This window comes from Macaca nemestrina, chromosome 17, assembly GCF_043159975.1.
Source record: "Macaca nemestrina isolate mMacNem1 chromosome 17, mMacNem.hap1, whole genome shotgun sequence".
In the NCBI taxonomy this organism is placed as follows: Eukaryota; Metazoa; Chordata; class Mammalia; order Primates; family Cercopithecidae; genus Macaca; species Macaca nemestrina.
In genome coordinates, this window is record NC_092141.1 from 58,194,336 (window position 1) to 58,217,174 (window position 22,839).

A 22,839-nucleotide genomic window follows, 5' to 3' on the forward strand; every position below is an offset into this window, starting at 1 on the left:
TTGCGGCACTATCCACAATAGCAAAGACTTGGAATCAACCCAAATGTCCATCAGTGACAGACTGGATTAAGAAAATGTGGCACATATACACCATGGAATACTATGCAGCCATAAAAAAGGATGAGTTTGTGTCCTTTGTAGGGACATGGATGCAGTTGGAAACCATCATTCTTAGCAAACTATCACAAGAACAGAAAACCAAACACCGCATGTTCTCACTCATAGGTGGGAACTGAACAATGAGATCTTTCCCTCTTTTCTAACTGTTTGTGCCAAGTACACCCTTCCATTGATATCTTTCAGTCAGGTGGCTCTTAAATCTCACCCAATGCTGCCATCTAATGGTCATGGTCTCAGTAACAGTGTTTCTTTAATTTAGAAAGAGCTCCCGAAAAGTTTATAAATGAGCTGCCCCCATCAGATTTACCAATAATAGTATACATTCACATGTTGTTTTTAAGTTTATGAGCATATTCCTTAATTGCCAACTTTTACTTCCTTAGTATTACATCATTTATTTCAGTTTATGTACCCTTTACCAATGTTATACTAGAATCAAGTGTTTTAACACATCATTTTACAATTTGCTGTAATTGTAATTGCTTATAACTGCCCATAAGGAAGATCAGTATTCTAATCTATATTTACTAGACAATGAAACTAACCCACTAAGAAGTGTGTTCTTAACTGCAGTATTTAGTGGATATCGAATAAATAGTAAGTAAATATTCAAAAAACTGAAAGTGGACTTTATTTATTTATTGAGATGGAGTCTTGCTCTGTTGCCCAGACTGGAGTGCAGAGGTGCAATCTCAGCTCACTGCATCCTCCACTCACTGGGTTCAAGCAATTCTCCTGCCTTGGCTCCCTGGTAGCTGGGTTTCCAGGTGTGCACTACCATGCCCAGCTACTTTTTGTATTTTTTTAGTAGAGACAGGGTTTTGTCATGTTGGTCAGGCTGGTCTCGAACTTTTGATCTCAAGTGATCCACCCGCTTCGGCTTCTCAAAGTGCTGGGATTACAGGCGTGAGCCACTGTGCCCAGCCGGACTTCACTTTCCATTGCTGTTTTTAACTCTAGCAGCCAAGTGGTAGTCAACAAATTAAAGGAAATGGTAGCTTACTTTTAACTTATTCACTGAATTAAAGAATGCTTTTAATTTAGTTCATAACAAAAAAGTAATGAAAAGGGAGCTCTGATTATGATGGCAGAATCCCTACCACCTTATAAATCAATTTGGAATATCCTATTTTCTGAAATTTTGTTGAATTACCTGTCAATCCAGTTTATCCTCTTCCCTGCTGTGGTCATCTTTCCAGTGACGGAGAAGTTTTAGTCTTGTGAAAAATGACCCCTCAGAACGCCAAAGTTTCAAGCTATTTTGTGAGAGCTGCAAATACAGGTGATAGAGACTTTCATGTAAAGATGGGAATTTACAAGGCAATATTTTAATAAAAGGGAAAGTTAGAGGGTATCTTTTCAATAAAAAATGTTAAATACCATTCAGGCATGTTGGCTATCTGTCTAGCACGTATTATAATCCTCTGTCGGTAGACTAAGCTCTTTGAGGGAGGGATGATAATTTTATTTTTCTTGGTAGAATTAGCTTTAGCAGATTGACTGACACATGGTAGGTCAAAGTAACTACTGTATTTATTGAATTTAATTGTTGACTCTTCTCTGAGTATCCCATGAACTTCTTGGGTCTCTTGTTCTTCAGAAAGAAAGGTAGACTACCTCACTGATAACATTTATTTTCTTTTCTTTTTGAATGTAGGGCATCACGAGAAAATCCAGCCATGCAGGAAAAAAAAAGGTCAAGCATTTGGCAGTTGTAAGTATTGAAAAACAAATAAAGATGTTAGACAGCACATGACACAAGAAAATTGCAGTCAAAATTTATTTCCAAGAATGATTTTATGTCCATTTTCTTTCCTTCATTTTTTTTTTAAACTAGGGTAATGGGTAAGTAGCTAAACTGACCTTTTTTTTTTTTTTTTTTTTTAATCTATAGTATGCCAACTCGGTAAGGCTGTTCTCAAGGACAAAAAAAATGATATTGTAAGCTGCATCGTGTTGATTGTGCATTTGTTGCAATCCTCTGCCAAATTTAAATAATGGGAATTATTTATAGACTTGAAAGTGACCTGGATCCCCGTTAAGTAGGCTTCTGATTGGCTGGTTTTGTAATTGTAAGAAACCTTACAAAGTGAAGATGAGGAATTTAGTGCTTGTAGGGTTTGAGTAGTAGTGTGTATGTATTGGGCTTGGGTTATGTTTGTGCTAGAAGTACTCTGTGTTTACTGTGATTAAAACTTACCCATTTTTGGTGAATCTGCTATTTAATGGAAGTGTCAGTTTAAAAAAAAATAGACCTGAAAGTAGTTATTTAAATTGAGCTTAATCAGAAAATGTATAAGATGTGTGTTAACATGGTAATATGTGTGCTAGTACTTGATTATAATAAGCTATTTTTAGAACTGGCATACTAAGCTTCTATTCACATCACACAGCCATAACCTTGCTGTTTAACAATCGCTCTTACCTTGCACCAAGTAGGAGCTAGCAAAAAAAACAAAAAAGTATATATTTATTTAGTAGGAGAAGTTTCCTCTACTTAAGAGCTTCTTGCTTTCATTATGGAAATTGCTGGTTAAAGAACAGGCACCCGCCAATCTAAGCAATAGTTTCTCTTCGCTGAATGTCTGAGTTTGGCTATGAGTTATTGCTAAGGCTGCAGCGTGTAACTACAGAAACTGTTTTTGCCAATTTCTAATTCATTGCCTTGTAAAAGTGCTCTGAAATTTTCTTCAGCATAAAAGTTTGTGGAAAATCAAGGGTTGTTTCTCACAGTACATGTGACATGCAGACATACTTTCTTCTTTTAGTTTCAGCCGACTTTTCAGCTCCTCAAGTAACACGACTAAGAAGCCTGAACCACCTGTTAATCTGAAGTACAATGCACCCACATCTCATGTTACTCCCTCTGTCAAGAAAAGAAGCAGCACCTTATCTCAGCTCCCTGGGGATAAGTCCAAAGCCTTTGATTTCCTTAGTGAAGAGTAAGTCTCTTCAAATTAATCGTTATACTCTAAATTAAGTTAATGGTTCAGAATATTCTTGGCCTTTTATCAGCTATAAGGATTCAGGTAAATCTATAAAAAAATCATTTCTGGGCTGGGCGCAGTGGCTCACGCCTGTAATCCCAGCACTTTGGGAGGCCAAGGTGGGCGGATCATGAGGTCAGGAGTTGGAGACAAGCTTAGCCAATACGGTGAAACTCTGTCTCTACTAAAAATACAAAAATTAGCTGGGCATGGTGGTGTGTGGCTGTAATCCCAGCTACTTGGGAGGCTGAGGCAGAAGAATCGCTTGAACCCAGGAGGTGGGGTTGCAGCAAGCTGAGATCATGCCACTGCTCTAGTCTGGGCGACAGAGTGAGACTCCGTCTCAAAAAATAAATAAATAAATAAATAAATAAATAAAATCATTTCTGTAACTTGGCTATCTTTAAGTAAATTACTTATAGTCAACAGTTTTTATGAAAATTGCATTTTAGTTTTTATAAAAGAGAAGGATTTTTAAAAAATGCCTCATTTTTGCTGGTATGATAACATTGATAAATACCTGTTAATAGAAATGTTAATGGTTTTCAGAGATAAATGAGCCTTTATCCTAAATGTCTGAACATTTCTGTGGGTGTCAAAGGACCTGGTTTTCTGTCCTGATTTGACTACCCATTAGGTACAAATGCTTGGGCAAATTAACCTTTCAGAGCCCCCAGTTTCTCTGTCTGTAAAATTAATCTGATACCCTATCTCAAAGGTGATTGGATCCAATTATTATCTGTAAAGTATCTGACATATAGGTAGATACGTTAACTGTGGTATATATACATAGCAACTCATCTTATGAAAATTTAAATGGCCAAAAGAATGGCAAATTATTTTCAAAATCATTTTAATAATATTTTACCTTATAAGTACAAAGTTTACCAAATCAGTTTGCATTTTTATCTTCTGAAACAAGTTAATGGGATCTAAAATCTAACCTATATCAATCTTCCTAAGCAGATATTGATTTATTCAATTTTTAAATCACTTCCAGCACATTTTCTGGCATTAGGATATTCTCAGTAAATATTTGTTTAATGAACGACAACAACAAAAAAGCCAAAAATACTTAAGAATTTTCCCGTTTCATATGGCCAGCATCTGAAACCTGATAGAAAATTGGTGGCTGGGGCCGAACACAGTGGCTCAGGCCTGTAATCCCAGCACTTTGGGAGGCCAAGGCGGGCAGATCACAAAGTCAGGAATTGAGACCATCCTAGCTAACATGGTGAAACCCCGTCTCTACTAAAAATACAAAAAAATCAGCCGGGCGTGGTCGTGGGCGCCTGTAGTCCCAGCTACTCGGGAGGCTGAGGCAGAAGAATGGTGTGAACCTGGGAGGCGGAGCTTGCAGTGAGCTGAGATCGCGCCATTGCACTCCAGCCTAGGTTTCAGAGGGAGACTCTGTCTCAAAAAAATAAATAAAATAAATAAATTTGGTGGCTGATGATTCAATTTAATGTAACAAAGCTGCTTGCTAACCTGTTAAAGCTTAGGCACTGAATTCACTACACAAACTTAAAAAGACCAGCTTTAGTATAACACTTTTTTTTTTTTTTTTGAGATGGTGTTTTGTTCTTGTCCCCTAGACTGGAGTGCAGTGGTGCCATCTTGGCTCACTACAACCTCCACCATCCAGGTACAAATGATTTTCCTGCCTCAGCCTCCCGAGTAGCTGGAATTATAGGTCCGCACCACCATGCCTGGCTAATTTTTGTATTTTTAGCAGAGACGGGGTTTTACCATGTTGGCCAGGCTGCTCTTGAATTCCTGACGTCAGGCTATCTGCCCTCCTTGGCCTCCCAAAGTGCTGGGATTACTGGCATAAGCCAACGCGCCCAGCCTGTTACAACACTTTTTAAGGAGCTGTTACAGTTGGAATAAACTAATTTGAAATCATGTAAATTTTTGTTGTTTTTGCTGTTTTAGTGACAGAGGAGAAATAAAACTGGGGATAAACGTAATTAAATGTATTCACATAATTAAAAAGGAAAATCTTTTTTCCTTTTAGAACTGAAGCTAGTTTAGCCTCACGCAGAGAACAAAAGAGAGAGCAGTATCGTCAGGTAAAAGCACATGTTCAGAAGGAAGATGGTAGAGTGCAGGCTTTTGGCTGGAGTCTGCCTCAGAAGTACAAACAGGTAATATGCACATGTGGTAAGAGCATCCAGCAGGAAAGAAGAGGGCGAGTTGAGTGTGCCTGGGCATGAAGGATTCACCATCCTCATCCCAGCCCTGCTCATCTCAGCCCTGCTCATCTCAGCCACATGGACTGGGCACACATTTAAGCATGGAGGGTGGTGGCTTTCAGGCTGTTTTCTGGAGCTGTAGAACTCAAATGAAATGCTCTGAGTGTGTGAGGAGGGGAGGAGTCAGTGAAGGGTGGCTAAGTGCGCGGAGTTTGAGGTACCTGCTCTGCTGTCGCCAGAGCAATTCTGGTTTAATATTTGAAGATTTCGTTTTTTGAAAAACCAGTGTCATTATTGAAAAAAATCATTGGCATGGAACTTTTCAAACTGTTCATTTAAAATTAAGTTCAGGTCTTCAGGAACTTTATCTGTCTACTCCGTAATTCCTGCCCCAAAAGACTCACATGTTCATGTACAAACACATATGCGTGTGCATGTGTGCGCATATGTGTGAATTAGAGCCTCTTTTTGAGCTCCCATTGTATCATGTTTATTGAATTGCTCAAATAAGAATGGCAAAATTGGCTGATGCCTGTCATTGGCTCATGATGCCTGTTATTGGCTCATGCCTATAATCCTAACACTTTGGGAGGCCAAGGTGGAGAATGGCTTGAGCTCAGGGAGTTTGAGACCAGCCTAGGCAACACAGCATGACCTCATCTCTACAAAAAATTTAAAAAATTAGCTGGGTGTGGTGGCCTGTGCCTGTAGTCCCAGCTACCTGGGAGACTGAGGTGGGAGGGGACCGCGTAAGCCCAGCAGATTGAGGCTGCAGTGAGCCGTGATCGAGCCACTGTACTCTAGCCTGGGCAGCAGAACAACCCTGTCTCAAAAAAAAAAAAAACAAAAACAAAAACAAAAAAACCTGAGCTTGATTTCAAGGAGTAAATAACAGCAGTGCTTGCTCATGTCTCAGTGGATCTATAAGAATTTCACTTTTGATGTGCCTTTTTCGCTCCTCCTTCCACGATTATTAGGTAACCAATGGTCAAGGTGAAAATAAGATGAAAAATTTACCTGTGCCTGTCTATCTCAGACCTCTAGATGAAAAAGATACGTCAATGAAAGTAAGTTCATTGTCAATTTAAAGGAGATATTTTCTAAACTCTGGGTAGTTTTTTTTCTAAAACCAAAAAAGCATAAGTATTACTTCTATGGTGAGGTTATTGTTCATTTTATAATTTTAGGTTATATTAAAGACCTGTATTTACAACCATTAGTTATTTTAAGAAAAAAGGAAAATTCTGAACATTTCTAGACTTAATATTGTTTTCTTTTTCACCTGAGAAGCTGTGGTGTGCTGTTGGAGTCAATTTATCTGGTGGGAAGACCAGAGATGGTGGTTCTGTTGTTGGAGCAAGTGTATTTTACAAGGATGTTGCTGGTTTGGATACAGAAGGCAGTAAACAGCGAAGTGCCTCTCAGAGTAGTTTAGATAAGTTAGATCAGGAACTTAAGGTAAGTGTGTAACATTTGACCTGGTTTATGAGACTGTGAGTTTAACTCTTTCATCCAAAATTCACCTCTGGGTCCAGCTTCTAACTGGAATTATTATGCCCTGGCTTACTGTCCCTCAGCACCCTTTTAAAATAAATTTTATCGAGGTATAATTTACATGCAATAAAGTGTGCACTTGAAATGGGTATAGGGCAGAGTTTTGACACATGTGTACACCTATGTAATCACTACAGTGATCAAGATAATAGAACGTTTTATCATTGTTCTGCTTTACCTGTTAGTTTTGTTGTTGCTATTTATAGATAGAGTCTCGCTCTTTCACATAGACTGGAGTGCAGTGGCTCACTGCAGTGTTAACCTCCTGGACTCAAGTGATCCGTCCACCTCAGCCACCCGAGTAACTGGGACTACACACCCACACCACCACACCTGGCTAATTCTTTTATTTTTTTTGTAGAGATGAGGGTTTCACTGTGTTGACCAGGCTAGTCTCAAACTCCTGGTCTCAAGCAATCCTCCCACCTCAGCCTCCCAAAGTGCTGGGATTACAGACGTGAGCCACTGTGCCAGCCTAACTGCTAGTTTTTCATCTACTAATTAATATTGATAGGTGGTTGTATTAGTCTGTATTCACACTGCTGATAAACACATACCCGAGACTGGGAAGGAAAAAGAAGTTTAGTTGGGATTACATAGGTAACCTCTGGGGAGGCCTCAGAATCATGGCAGGAGATGAAAGGCACTTCTTACATGGTGGCAGCAAGAGAAAATGAGGAAGAGTGAAAACGAGCAAAAGTGAAAATGAGCAAGAGTGAAAACCTCTAATAAACCCATCAGATCTCGTGAGACTTATTCACTGTCACGAGAATAGCACAGGAAAGACTGGCCCTGTGATTCAGTTACCTCCCGCTGGGTCCCTCTCACAACACGTGGGAATTCGGGGAGATACGATTCAAGCTGAGATTTGGGTAGGGATGCAGCCAAACCACATCAGTGGTTGTATTTTTATCCTTCCAAATAATCTGGAAATAAATTTGAAATAGTATTGCCTTTTACTGTAACAGCACCACCTTATGAATATTTGCACATACTTATTGTTTGAAACATTTTTCGTCCTTTGTCTATACAGGAACAGCAGAAGGAGTTAAAAAATCAAGAAGAATTATCCAGTCTAGTCTGGATCTGTACCAGCACTCATTCGGCTACAAAAGTTCTTATTATTGATGCTATTCAACCTGGCAACATCCTAGACAGTTTCACTGTTTGCAACTCTCATGTTCTGTGCATTGCAAGTGTACCAGGTAAGAGTGAGTCATGCGTTTCTCTGCCCTCCCCTCCATCCACACCACCTACCTGCTGGACATTGATGTGGCAGCTGAAGATGCAGTTCTTTACCTTGCTGTCATGAAGCTTATGTTCTTTCTAGTTGGGGAGGATTAAAAAACAAACTGGAAACCATTAAATAAAGAAGATATTTTCAGGTAGTGAAAATAACTGTGAAGAAAATAAAACAATGCAAATATGAGAAGATAACTGGGAGCCGGAGGACTGTTTGGATTAATTAATAAGGAAAGGTCTTCTGAAGTTTTGGATTAAACATTATGTGATGTTAAAACATTAGTTTAAAAATTAAAGATGTGTATGTGATATATCCATATGTTGGAATATTATTCAGTCATGAAAAGGAATGAAGTTCTTTTCTATATTTTATATTTTATTGTGGAACACTTAATATGAGATACTTTTTTTTTTTTTTTTTTTTTTGAGACAGAGTCTTACTCTGTTACCCAGGCTGGAGTGCAATGGCACAATCTTGGCTCACTGCAACCTCCACCTCCCGGGTTCAAGTGATTCTCTTGCCTCAGCCTCCCGAGTAGCTGGAATTACAGGCGCCTGCCACCACGCCTGGCTACTTTTTTGCATTTTCACTAGAGACGGGGTTTTGCCGTGTTGGTCAGGCTAGTCTTTTTATTTTATTTTAATTTTTTTTTGAGATGGAGTCTCACTCTGTTACCCATGCTGGAGTGCAGTGGCACCATCTCAGCTCACTTCAACTCTACTTCCTGGGTTCAAGCAGTTCTTCTGCCTTAGCCTCCCAAGTAGCTGGGACTACAGGCATGAGCCACTACACCCAGCTAATTTTTGTATTTTTGGTAGAGACAGGGTGTCACCATATTGGTCAGGCTGGTCTTAAACCCCTAGACCTCGTGATCCACCCGCCTCGGCCTCCCAAAGTGCTGAGATTACAGGCGTGACCCACCACGCCTGGCAGTCAGGTTAGTCTTGAACTTCTGACCTCAAGTGATCCACCCACTTCGGCCTCCCAAAGTGCTGGGATTACAGGCATGAGCCACTGAACCCAGCCTGAGATCTACCCTCTTAACAAATTTTTATTTTTGTTTTTTGAGACAGGGTCTCACTTTGTTGCCCAGGCCAGATTGCAGTGGTGCATTCACAACTCAATTGCAGCCATGACTCCCGGGCTCAAATGATCCTCCCAACTCAGCCTCCTGAGTAGCTGGGACCACAGGTGCACACCACCACACCTGGCTAAGTTTTTTGTACTTTCTGTAGACAGGGTTTTACCATGTTGCCCAGGCTGGTCTGGAACTCCTGGGCTCAAGTGATCTGCCTGCCTTGGCCTCCCAAAGTACTGGGATGCCCAGCCCTCTTAACAGATGTTTAAGAGTACAATGCATTATCCTCTAGGTAGAAGTTCTGACACATGCTCTAACACAGATGAACCTTGGAAACACTATGCCAAAGGAAATAAGCCAGACACAAAAGGACAAATATATGATTCCACTTATATGAGATACCTAGAAGAGGTAAATTCATAAAAACATAGAGTTTCTGTGTGAGGTGATGGAAAAGCTTTAGAAATAGGCCGGGCATGGAGGTTCACCTCATAATCCCAGCACTTTCAGAGGCCGAGGTGGGATGATCACTTGAGCCCAGAAGTTCGAGACCAGTTTGGGCAATATAGTGAGACCTCATTTCCACAAAAAATCAAAAAATGAGGTGGGAGGATAACTTGAGCCTGGGAGGTCGAGGCTGCAATGAGCTGTGATTGCACCACTATACTCCCTGCTGGGCAACGGGAGTAAGACCCTGTGTTTTTTTTTTTTTTTTTAAAAAAAAAAAAAAAAAAAAGGCCTGGCATTGTGGCTTACGCCTGTAATCCCAATACTTTGGGAGGCTGAGGTTGGTGGATCACCTGAGGTCAGGAGTTCGAGACCAGCCTGGCCAACATGGTAAAACCCCATCTCTACTAAAAATACAAAAATTAGCCGGGTGCAGTGGCAGGCACCTGTAATCGCAGCTACTTGGGAGGCTGAGGCAGGAGAATCGCTTGATCCTGGGAGGCGGAGGTTACAGTGAGCTGAGACTGAACCATTGCACACCAGCCTGGGCAACAAGAGCAAAACTCTGTCTCCAAAAAAAAATAGTGATGATGGCTACACAGTGTTGTAAATATTAATGCCAATATTGTAAATATTAATGCCACTGAATTGTATACTTTTAATGGTTAAAGTGGCAAATTTTGTTTATATATTTTTTTACTGCAATAAAAGTTTTTAGTGTGATATAAATAAAACAATTTTCTAAATTAAAAAATGAGATTTATTTTTATATTGTAAATATTTTTTATATTATAAATGCCTAGTTTTTAATGTTTTACTAATAACTAAGTCACCTATATACTTGGGGTATTTAATTTTTAACAGTAGTGGATAGAAGCTTATACTTCAAGTAGCAGTAGTAGTCGTCTTGATGATTTAAAAGAAATTTTTTTTTGACTGACGTTGTCATGTATAATAGATTGTTTTTAACCTGTGGCTGCTGAGGAGCTCACTAAGAACAGAAGTTGGCTAGGCATGGTGGCTCGTGCTTGTAATCCCAGGATTTGGCTGAGATTGGTGGATCCCTTGAGGCCAAGAGTTCAAGACCAGCCTGACCAACATACTGAAACCTTGTCTCTTCCAAAAATACAAAAATTAGCTGGGCGTGGTGGCTTACACCAGTAGTCCCAGCTACTCAGGAGGCTGAGGCAGGAGAATCACTTAAGCCCAGGAGGCGGAGGTTGCGGTGAGCTGAAATCATGCCACTGTACTCCAGCCTGGGCGACAGAGTAAGACTGTGTCTCAAAAAAAAAAAAAAAAAAGAAAAAGAACAAAAGTTTCTTTTCTGACATTTTTATGTTTATTCGCACTTGTGTTAATAGAAGTATTATCTTAATTTTTTAAAGTTGCCTTCCCATATTTTGAAGATTTGTTTATGTAAATTTAATGTTACCTGTATTCAACTAGCTATACACCTCACATTACAAACCTGTAATTGTTTTAGTGAAAAAAATGTTATTTATAGAAGTTTACTTTGCTGTTACAAGAAGATTTATTTTTCAGGTGCACGAGAAACAGACTACCCTGCAGGAGAAGATCTTTCAGAATCTGGTCAGGTAGACAAAGCATCTTTATGTGGAAGCATGACAAGCAACAGCTCAGCAGAGACAGACAGCCTGTTAGGAGGCATCACGGTGGTTGGTTGTTCTGCAGAAGGTGTGACAGGAGCTGCAACTTCACCTAGTACCAATGGTGCTTCTCCAGTGATGGATAAACCACCAGGTATATCCATTCTCTTTACCTGCCATCTGTATAGAGTCTAAGGCTACCCTCAGATGCCTCATTATGGACTTAATTTAGATCTTAAGTAACAAGGTTGAAAGAACTTGCTGTAGGCCGGGCGCGGTCACTCATGCCTGTAATCCCAGCACTTTGGGAGGCCAAGGCAGGCGGATCACAAGGTCAGGAGATCAAGACCATCCTAGCTAACACAGTGAAACCCGATCTCTACTAAAAATGACAAAAAATTAGCCGGGCATGGTGGCGGGTGCCTGTAGTCCCAGCTACTGGGGAGGCTGAGGAAGGAGAATGGCGTGAACACGGGAGGTGGAGCTTGCAGTGAGCTGAGATTGCGCCACTGCACTCCAGCCTGGGTGACAGAGCAAGACTCCATCTCAAAAAAAAAAAGAAAGATGCTGTAATGACTGTTAAATGGAATCAAGAATTCTTAATTTAATGATACAGTGTGAAGGAGTGGGTAGATGGAATGGAATTCTATAACAGGGGTTTGTGTGGGGAAATAATTGGAGGAGAAAAGCCCAGACTCGGAATAGTGTTTTATTTACTTTGTAGAAATGGAAGCAGAAAATAGTGAGGTTGATGAAAATGTTCCAACAGCAGAAGAAGCAACTGAAGCTACAGAAGGGAATGCGGGATCAGCTGAAGACACAGTGGACATCTCCCAAACTGGCGTCTACACAGAGCATGTCTTTACAGATCCTTTGGGAGTTCAAATCCCAGAAGACCTCTCCCCAGTGTATCAGTCGAGGTATAATAATAGGTCATCAACTTAGGAAACTGGGTGAAGTGCACAGATAAAAGGAACCAAAATAATCTCAAACAGTCAAAAGATTTCCACTAATTAGTGTCACTGTGGTGGACTAAAAGATACCTATTCTTATGATATCTTCATGTATTCCCTCTCCATCATTCTCGCTGGATATTCCCTCCCATTTCTTCCATACACCTTCCAACTTAAAAAAAAAATGGTATCTATAAAAATATAATCATGCATCACTCAACAATGGGGATATGTTCTAAGAAATGCGTCAGGTGATTTCATCATTGTGTGAACAGCATAGAGTGCATTTACACAAATCTAGATGGTATGGCCTATCACACACCTAGGCGATATGGTGTAGCCCATTGCTTCTAGGCTAGAAACCTGTACAGCATGTTACTGTACTGAATACTGTAGATACATAATGATAAGTATTTGTGTATGTAAACATGCACAAGGTACTGTAAAAATATAGTAGTATAATCTTGTGGAACCACCACCATATATGCTGTACATCATTTTCCAAAATGGTTTTACCAGGTGTATGACTATATATTAGTCAAAATCTTCCTGTTCATTTTCTCCTCTGGTCTGTTTTGTTTTTTTTTTTTTCTTTCTTTCTTTTTGTACTTACTGTCTTCCATTCTATTAGTAATTCTTTGTCATTTTAATCCCATCCCTACTCTAATTTTTACTCCAGTTATCAGCAAAATTGTCCATTGTTTAAATCTGCCATTGTTCAAGTTTCCCACATGGGTGTGAATGACCTTTTTGAATTTAGTTTTTGTGCAAATATTTTATTAAAAACAATTCAGATGATTCCAGTGGCTCATGCCTATAATCCCAGCATTTTGGGAGGCCAGAGCAGGAGGATTGCTTGAGTCCAGGAATTCAAGACCATCCTGAACAACATAGTGAGACCCTCATCTCTACAAAAAACTTAGTGATTAGCTGGGCGTGGTAGCACGTACCTGTGGTCCCAGTTACTCAGGAGGCTGAGGCGGGAGGATTGCTTGAGCCCTGGGAGCTGGGGGCTACAGAGAGCCATGATCTCACCACTGCACTGCCGCCTGGGAAGCAGAACAAGACTCTGTCTCAGAAAACAAACAAACAAAACAATTTGTTTTAGACTCTTCCTTTAAAGGGTTGGTTAATCTAGGCCCATTTAGTGAATTATTTCATTTTCTTTCCTGCCTTTTCTAGATCCCCTCTAGATGAGAGTCTCTTTAAACTAGATCCTTTTTAAAGTTTAATATTCTTCCTCATAGTGTATAAAGTAAGCAAGATTAATTAATAACCCATTTATGCCTAGTGGTCCATTATTGGAATGCTAAGATTGTGGGAGTTATTCATATCCTACTGCTCAAGGTCATTGCTAAGGCCTGATTTTTTACAAAAAAAATTTGCAATCTCTGGCATAAATGGGTTAACATTTAATTCTTTTTTTTTTTTTTTTTGAGATGGCATCTCACCCTGTCACCCAAGCTGGAGTGCAGTGGTGCAATCTTAGCTCACTGCAACCTCCGCCTTCCGGGTTCAAGCAATTCTCCTGCCTCAGCCTCCCAAGCAGCTGAGATTACAGGCATGTGCTGCCACACCCAGCTAATTTTTGTATTTTTAGTAGAGATGGGGGTTTCACCATGTTGGCCAGGCTGGTCTTGAACTCCTGGCCTCAAGAAATCTGCCCACCTTGCCCTCCCAAAGTGCCGGGATTACAGGCATGAACCACCACACCTGGCCTGAATTACTAATTTAAGAATAAGTCATGTTTGAATTTGATAGCCTGGCTATTATGCCCTGACAATTCAAAAGAAAAGTTTTGTGATAGAACATTAAACATATTTCAGTTTATTAGTTTATTTTAGTTAACTCTTTATATATCTCCCTTCTTTTTGCATGTGTGTATCCCTCCCTTCTCTCTCACCTGAGAAGAAACTATGACAAAACCCAAAATAAGAGACAGTCATAATAATAGTCTGAATATTAACTGCTGTATTTCATTACAATGTCTTATTATATTATCTGCTCCTTGGGCTTCCTAGTTTGTTAATGTTATTTCTGATACAATTGTTGAAATATGTGATGTAAGCTTTTGACTTTGGCTTCTCTGGAATTTTGGTGATTTCTTTTTTTTTTAACTAGAAGTTTCAGCCAGGTGTGATAGTGTGTGTGCCTCTAGTCCCTGTTATTCAGGAGGCTGAGGTGGAAAGATCACTTGAGCCTGGGAGGTCAAGGCTGCAGTGAGCCCTGTTTGTGCCAGTGTACTCCAGCCTGGGTGACAGAGTGATACTCTATCTCTAAAAAAATAAATAAATAATAAACAAATGAACAAACTTAAATATAGAAGTATTCAGTCCCTGAAAACTATAGTTAAGTATCCTCAGATTTCTTGCCTTTTGCCCTACCTTTCCAGCAATGACTCAGATGCATATAAAGATCAAATATCAGTACTGCCAAATGAACAAGACCTGGTGAGAGAAGAAGCCCAGAAAATGAGTAGTCTTTTACCAACTATGTGGCTTGGAGCTCAAAATGGCTGGTAGGTGCCAACACTTTTAACATTAGAATATGTTTATTGTTTTACTTTTGCTTTTGAAATTGGAAGATAAGTAAAATATGCTAAACACAAATACAAAAAGTGTGGATTAATGGAAAGAATTTTATATATATACACAATTTGATGTTATGTTGTAACTACCACATAAACTGGACTTGCACTGGTTCTGAATGGTAAGCCATATGTTTCTTTGTCACAGAATGTTCCCTTTCTATAATATTCTTGGAAGAAGAGGTACGTAAAATTTTAAAATCGAGCTGATACAGAAATAGAAGATCCTGAACAGCACAAAGACAGAGAATATTTAATTTATGTAGGCTAGAATGTGGGCAGGAAAACTGGGATTAAACCAACATTTTGGCTGTAGGAAGGCCCAATCCCAACTTTTAATAAATTTTTTACTAAGATAGGCAAAACAAATCACAATCTGAAAAGTCAGATGATGATAACTAATATTATATGGTTTGTTCACTTTTCAGTCATGTGGAGAGTTTTACAAAATTGTGCATTTCCAAAGGTTAGGCAGGATTACTGTTGAGCATCTCTAATCCAAAATTTGAAACTTTTTGACCACTCACATGACGCTGGAAGGTAATGCTCATTGGAGCATTTTGGATTTTTGAATTGGGAATACTCAACTGTTATGTATAATGTAAACATTCTAAAATCTGAAAAAGTCAGAAATCCGAACACCTCTGGTCCCAAGCATTTCAAATAAAGGTTACTCAACCTGTAGTACGTCTTTTTCATATGAGTCCAATACTGTAAAGTGAGGAGTTGGCAAACTTAGCGTAACTGTCTTCCAGTAGAGCATTATGGGCACTGAAATTTGAATTTCATATAAATCTCCCCTGTCACAAAATACCCCTGATTTCCCCCCACACACACACACACCTTTAAAAATATAAAAACTATTCTTAGCTTGCAGGCTGGATTAAAACAGGTGGCAGACTGGATCTGGCCTGTAGGCAATAGTTTGCCACTCCCTATGTGGGCCACTCTGTCATCCAAAAGTTATAGGTCAGTCTAGTAGAGAGGTAAGGTAATTCAAAAAAAAGAGTTTTGCCCAAGGACTAAGTGTGTGAAACTGACTGTGCATTGCACTAGTTCCTGCTTTTCAGTCTTCATATGTTTCTCTTTGCTCAGCAGCCTATTTCTCTACCTTAGGCCTACCCTCACTCTCATTTTTCTTTTCTGACCATTGCACAAAAGCAGCAGCACCTTTTCCTAAAATGTATGTTACTCTTCTTTCCTTCTGAATGAACTTCGCAATCATTATTAGATATATGCAATGTCTTGATGTTCTCTATGCCTTACCAGTGTTGACTTTGTTCTTGCAGTTTGTATGTCCATTCATCTGTAGCCCAGTGGAGGAAATGTCTCCATTCCATTAAACTTAAAGATTCGATTCTCAGTATTGTGTAAGTTTTATTTTGGAAATTCTTCTTGTTAAAACTATGCATTTTGGTATAAACTAGAATTTAAGACTTTGAAAGCTAATACATGTTTCACGACTAAATTAGTATCCAGATTTGTTTGTTTTTTTTCACCCTTTTTATGGAATTAGAGAAGTTAAGTGAGAATGAAACTGTATAATAGAAAACCAAGTAGAAAGGAAAACTTGCTTGATTGAGTCCTCACCATACTGGGAGTTCTTTAGTACTACAGGAAAGAACCAATACCTATTAATTTATGTTTATTTTAGAATGTTCTTTATGGCTTGTGAATATGTTGATTGGGGCATTGATTTACTAGTTCTTTTCTATGTGTTCCCTATCAAAAATCAGACAGTTTATCTCTGAGCCCACAGAGCTGACTCTGTTGGTTCCACTCAAGGTGCGTGTCTCTGGTCTTTGGAGTTTGTGTTGATTGTCTGTGATGAGAGGAGAAGCTTGGGCCAGAAAGTGAAACAACTGAGATACCACTCATGCTGTTTATTTAGTTCAGCTGACATTTTTCACAGCAGTACATGCACAATGAAGAAAGCGGTGTGTTCATTGATGTTCTGGTGTCAGCTCCTTAACTCATCACAGATTGGTCCTTTGTGAGGCCCTGAACTAGTTCAGTACCATGTGGTCCCCTCTGTATTCCTGAATGGAGAGTTCTGAACTCCCCTTTCCTGTTTGCAGACACGTGAAGGGAATCGTGTTAGTAGCCCTGGCTGATGGCACCCTTGCAATCTTTCACAGAGGAGTGGGTGAGTGGTGATGTGTATATAACATGGACGCTAATTTGTTGCTTTGCAAAGCATTTTTAAGTAGATTGGCTTATGTTTTAAAGAAATGATACTCAGTAGGATAAAGAATAAATAACAATACACAACATCAGTAAATATATTAGTGCCTGCATGGAGGTATACATTAACAGATGTCTTAGGGAAAATATGTTTACTACAATGGGCATTTTATGGTACTTTTAAATAATGTGATAGGGAGGCATTTGTTTTTTATTCATATGCTTATGCAATTCAGAGAAACTTGGTATTATTTTAATGTCCTATGTTTTAAAAATAATTTGTGTCCACTTAACATTTGGACTTTGTTTTAAAGAATTTTAATTGGGTAAGGTTTAATCATTTTCATGTCACCTTATTTATATTTTCCCCCTTTAAAACCATTGTTTCATCTATAGAGGGGTGGTGGTATCAGAAACCCTACCTTGTATGAATTAAGTTGAGGGAATTTAGTATGTGTTCCTCCATAACTCCTTGGTACTTGTGTCAACCAAAAATGACACATCATTTTCTACCCACTTGATTGGTATATCTGGGAAGTGTTATGAAACATAGATACCTTGAATTTGGATTTTAGAAAAACTTTTCCCAAAATCTCCTATCTTTCTGGGCTTGGGGAAATGTGGAGTAGATGACAGGTGCTTTTGTAATTGATTGGTACCTGAAAATTGCTGATTAATGACTCCGTATCATCAAAGAGCGAGAGGGATGCATTTTACCTTTTTCAACCCTTTATCTATATTTAATCTTTACGTTAAATTATTAAGAAAGTTCCATGGCCATCCTCATTTTATAGATGAGGAAACTGAAACACAGAACATTTTGGTCACTTTTTCATGGCCACTCAGCTAATAAGTGGGAAAGCCTAGAAAAAAAGTGAAACAATGAATGTTTTGGCAAATTGAATTCAAAATAATATTGACAGAATAAGACAAGTAAAATACATTTAGTAAGTGTCAATGTAAAGTCCTGCATTTGAGTTCAGAAGAGCAAGATGGGGAGACATGTCTAAAGAGTGAGAATTACCTAAAGGTTGACTTTAGGTAATATGAGTTTAATGCCTTTAAGCCTCAAAGAAAAAAAAGTATTCAGGACAAGGCTGGTGATAATCCTGCTCTACTAGGCTAGATAAAGACAGCATATTCAATGGATATCAACAAAACAGAGTTAGGACGAAGGGTCTATAAAACTGTGGTAGGTACAGAGCACGTGCCAAAGATACTTGGTTTTGAAAAGAGAAGACATAGGGCTGTAAAGAAGTTTGGACTGGATTTATTCTTTTGTTTCCACTCTGCAAAACTGCAGACGAATGGGTGATTACATGCAAAAAGACAGACTTTAGCTAGGTGTGGGTAGTATTTTTCAATTAAAGCTGTCTGAAAATGGAATGGCTGCTTTGTGAGGCAGTGTGCTCACAAAAGCTAACAACGCAAAGCAAGGTTCTGGTGACTGGTTCTCCTTCATATTTCTATTATCACTGAAAATGTAGTATGCATAATTCCTAAAGTGTTAGCGATGAGTTGCCCTCAACTTCTACCCAAGAAAATATATCAAAATGTACGTGAGAGACATTATTCCCAAAATAACCTTAAGTCCATTCTAATTCTAAATATATTATGATAAACAGATAACTTGTAACTGATTTATCATCACATCCCTGCTTTTGTGAGCATGTTTTAAAGGGGGTCTGAGTACTGGGTGGCAGTTTGAAGCAGATGATCTTGGAGGGTCTCTTCCAACTTTGCAGCTTATGGAATAAAAGAACCCAGGCTGCAAATAAAAGGTATACTTAGTACATGGGACTTTGGGTGTTTCTTCAATAACTTTAATTATACAACAAATACAATGTTTCTTGTGTTGAAATTGAGTAACAGTTGGTATGCATTTACTATAACCTTTTATTTCTTTTAAAGATGGGCAGTGGGATTTGTCAAACTATCACCTCTTAGACCTTGGACGGCCTCATCATTCCATCCGTTGCATGACTGTGGTACATGACAAAGTCTGGTGTGGCTATAGGAACAAAATCTATGTGGTGCAGCCAAAGGCCATGAAAATAGAGGCAAGTTATTAGCCTATGTTTTCTATATTTATTGAATCTGTATTATCCGAAGACTATTAGACTATAATTATTTTCAGCTTCTTTAGAAATTGTTTCTGGATCTGTGTGTTTTAGGGCACTTGAGTAATGTATTTGAATATTTTAAGCTTTCTGTGTTACTTAACTCTCTTGCCACTTTTGACTGTGAGGGTAGGAAGTGGCTTTTTTAAAAAGGAAAGAGGATTTATACATGAATGTTTAAATGTGTGTCAGTGTATGTATCCAGAGATATGTATGTGTTTTTGTTTGAATACATGATTCTTGATATGTTTAGTTATATGAGGATTGTTTGAGAAGAGGATTCCTCCCTGTCTTCCCCATGTGTAATCCAGGCACATCCATATATGTGTCCCAGGCAGAAATAACATTGCACTGGGAATTTGTTGTAAAAATGAAAACCTCCTAACCTCCTAGCATTGATTTCTTTTTTAGTTTTTTTTTTTTTCCCCCTGAGACAGAGTCTTGCTCTGTCACCCAGGCTGGAGTGCAGTGGCACGTTCTTGGCTCACTGCAATCCCCACTTCCCAGGTTCAAGCAATTCTCCTGCCTCAGCCTCCAAAGTAGCTGGGATTACAGGTGCCCACCACCACACCCGGCTAATTTTAAAAATATTTTTAGTAGAGATGGGGTTTCACCATGTTGGCCAGGCTGGTCTCGAACTCCCAGCCTCGTGATTGGCCTGCCTTCGCCTCCCAGTGTTGGGATTACAGGCGTGAGCCACCGCATCCAGCCTAGCATTGTTTTCTTACAGTTTTTTTTTTTTTTTTTTTTTTTTTTTTTTTGCCACAATACATAAATGCATTCTAATTGTTTAGGAAAAAAAAAAAAAGCATACAGGAAATTGTAAGGTGAAAGCTCTCCTTCACCCTCCCCCAAATCACATTTCTTTCCCTGGAAGTCTCAAAGTTAACCATTTGGTGTTTGTTTTTTTAATATCAATTCTCTCTATATTTATCTATCTATATATCTGTTTATATATATCTAGTTAGCTAGCTATCTGGCTGTCTATCCATCTGTCCATTCATCCATCCATCCATCCATCCATCCATCCATCCACACACAAGTTAAGTATCCCTTTTTCAAAATGCTTGAGACCAAAAGTGTTTCACATTTTGGATTATTTTCAGATTTTGGAATGTTTGCATATACATAAATAATGAAATATCTTGGGCATGGAACCCAAAGTCTAAACATAAAATTTATTTATGTTTCCTGTATACTTTATAACAGTGAAAAATATGATATACCATTAGTGCAGTAGAAAAAATACTGTGTTCAGGGTGGCTTATGTATCATATCAGCACTTAAACACTTCGAAGGCATTTCAGATTTCAGATTTTTGGATTGGGAATGCTCAGCCTGTTCCTCACACACATATACAGCAGTGTGGGTTCCTTTCAGTTTGATTATATTTTGGTATTTTTGTTTGTTTGTTTTGAAACAAGGTCTCACTCTGTTACCCAGGATGGAGTACAGGGGTGCAATCATAACTCGCTGCAGCCTCAAACTCCTGGGCTCTAGCAAGCCTCCTGCCTCAGCCTCCCAGGTAGCCGAGATCACAGGCACACCATTACACCTGGCTAATTTTTCTTTAATTTTTTTGTAGAGACGGGGTCTTGCTATGTTGCCCAGACTGACCTCAAACTACTGGGCTCAAGCAGTCCTCCCACCTCAGCCTCCCAAGTAGCTGGGAATACAGGTGTGCATCACTATGCCCAGCTAATTTTTGTATTTATAGTAGAGTTGGGGTGTCACCATGTTGCCCAGACTGATCTCAAACTCCTGGACTCAAAAGATCCTCCCACCTCGGCCTCCCAAAGTGCTGGGATTACGGGTGTGAGCCACCAGCACCCAGCCTGATTAATTATAATTGTCATCTTACTTCAACACAGGGGCTCTGCAACAACACAAAATCTGGAGATAAAATCTTTCTGTTAGGCCAGGTGCGGTGGCTCATGCTTGTAATCCCAGGACTTTGGAAGGCTGAGGCGGGCAGATCAGTTAAGGTCAGGAGTTTGAGACCAGCCTGGCCAATATAGTGAAAGCCTGCTCTACTAAAAATATAAAAGTCAGCCCGGCATGGTGGTGTGTGCCTGTAATCCCACTACTCAGGAGGCTGAGGAAGGAGAATTGCCTGAACCCAGGAAGGGGAGGTTGCAGTGAGCCGAGATTGCGCCATTGCACTCCAGCCTGGGCGACAAGAGCAAAGACTCTGTCTCAAAATTTAAAAAATTAAGAAAATCTTTCTGTTGAACACTGTTACATAGTGTGGATATGCTAGTATTGCTGTGTGATATCCTATATAGTGCTCAAGTCCAATATCCTGTTCTTAGTTCTTTATTTTGTTTTGCATTCTAGGATGAAAACAATTGTGTATATGAGTAATCATGTTTAATATATAGTATTTGGACTTCTCTTTCAATAGTCTGCTAACTTGTGCAAATTAGCACAGTTTTAAATATGAAATCCTATGTAGCAAAAGTAACTTTGTGATTGGACAATCTCTCCTAGAAATCTTTTGATGCACATCCCAGGAAGGAGAGCCAAGTACGACAGCTTGCGTGGGTGGGGGATGGCGTGTGGGTCTCCATTCGCTTGGATTCTACGCTTCGTCTCTATCATGCACACACTTATCAACATCTACAGGATGTGGACATTGAGCCTTATGTAAGCAAAATGTTAGGTAAGCTTCCAACATGTTTTATCTTTACCAAAGAGGGTGTTTTATTTTATCTATCTATCTATCTATCTATCTATCTATCTATCTATCTATCTATCTATCTCATCTCTTTATTGAAATGGGGTCTTGCGTTGTTGCCCAGGATGGAGTGCAGTGGCTGTGCACAGGTGCAGTCATAGCACAGCATAGCCTTGGACTCCTGGACTCAAGTGACCCTCTCACCTCAGCCTCCGTAGTAGCTGGGACTGTAGGTAGGCACATGCCACCTGACCCAGTCCTTGTTTTTATTTTTAAATAGTCTAAAATGCTGGGTAGAACCAATGAATTAAGTTACCTCAGGAATAGTGAACTTTTATCACTGAAAGTATCAGACAGATGTTTCAGTCTGCCTTGTTTTTTTGTTTTCTGTTTTTTGTTTTTTTCTTTTCTTTTTTTCAAGACGGGATCTCACTCTGTCGCCTAGTCTGGAGTGCAGTGGCACCATCACGGCTCGCTGCAGCCTTGGCTTCCTGGGCTCAAGTGATCCTCCCACCTCAGCCTCCCCAGTAGCTGGACAGGCCTGCACCATCATGCCAGGCTACTTTTTTTTTTTTCCTGTAGAAATGAGGTTTCACTATGTTGCCCAGGCTGGCCTTAAACTCCAGGGCTCAAGTAATTGGCCCACCTCAGCCTCCCAAAGTGCGTTACAGGCATGAGCCAGTGCACCTGGCCGCTTTTTGTTCTTGACGGAAAGTTGGGATCATTTTGGACTCCTCCTCTCTTATTTCCCACATCTAATCTGTCACTGGGAACTCTCAAGTCTGCCTCTAAAACTATATTAGATCGGTTACTTCTTTGTCTCTACCACTATCCTTTTACCCCCAGCCTCCTAACTGGGCTCCCTGTTGCCACTCCAGTCTGTTCTCTGCCTAGTAACCAAGGTGCAGATATTACCTTGACACACCTCCACTGTTGCCTTGAGATGAAGTGACACGACCAGGAGACCTTACATGTTCTCAAACACTCTCCTTGCTCACACCGAACCACAGCTCAACAAGCTCCTTCCCATTTCAGGGTCCTCACATGTGCTGCTGTATCATCTACCTGGGAAGTTCTTCTTGGTCCC

At 39.6% G+C, this 22,839-nt stretch overlaps 1 protein-coding gene across 7 annotated transcripts in view; it reads left to right on the plus strand.

The window, feature by feature from the left end:
• Positions 1-22,839, plus strand: part of LOC105472399 (sperm associated antigen 9) — a 165,851-nt gene that overhangs the window by 126,432 nt on the left and 16,580 nt on the right. For all 7 annotated transcript variants that reach the window (XM_011725618.3, XM_011725622.3, XM_011725612.3 and 4 more), the window contains 13 exons: positions 1,778-1,834; positions 2,889-3,062; positions 5,125-5,254; positions 6,280-6,369; positions 6,593-6,760; positions 7,890-8,061; positions 11,167-11,385; positions 11,956-12,151; positions 14,577-14,702; positions 16,061-16,141; positions 16,850-16,917; positions 18,867-19,015; positions 21,566-21,737. In XM_011725618.3, coding sequence (XP_011723920.1) covers positions 1,778-1,834; positions 2,889-3,062; positions 5,125-5,254; positions 6,280-6,369; positions 6,593-6,760; positions 7,890-8,061; positions 11,167-11,385; positions 11,956-12,151; positions 14,577-14,702; positions 16,061-16,141; positions 16,850-16,917; positions 18,867-19,015; positions 21,566-21,737 — 1,802 coding nt within the window. The remainder of the gene's footprint in view (positions 1-1,777; positions 1,835-2,888; positions 3,063-5,124; positions 5,255-6,279; positions 6,370-6,592; positions 6,761-7,889; positions 8,062-11,166; positions 11,386-11,955; positions 12,152-14,576; positions 14,703-16,060; positions 16,142-16,849; positions 16,918-18,866; positions 19,016-21,565; positions 21,738-22,839) is intronic.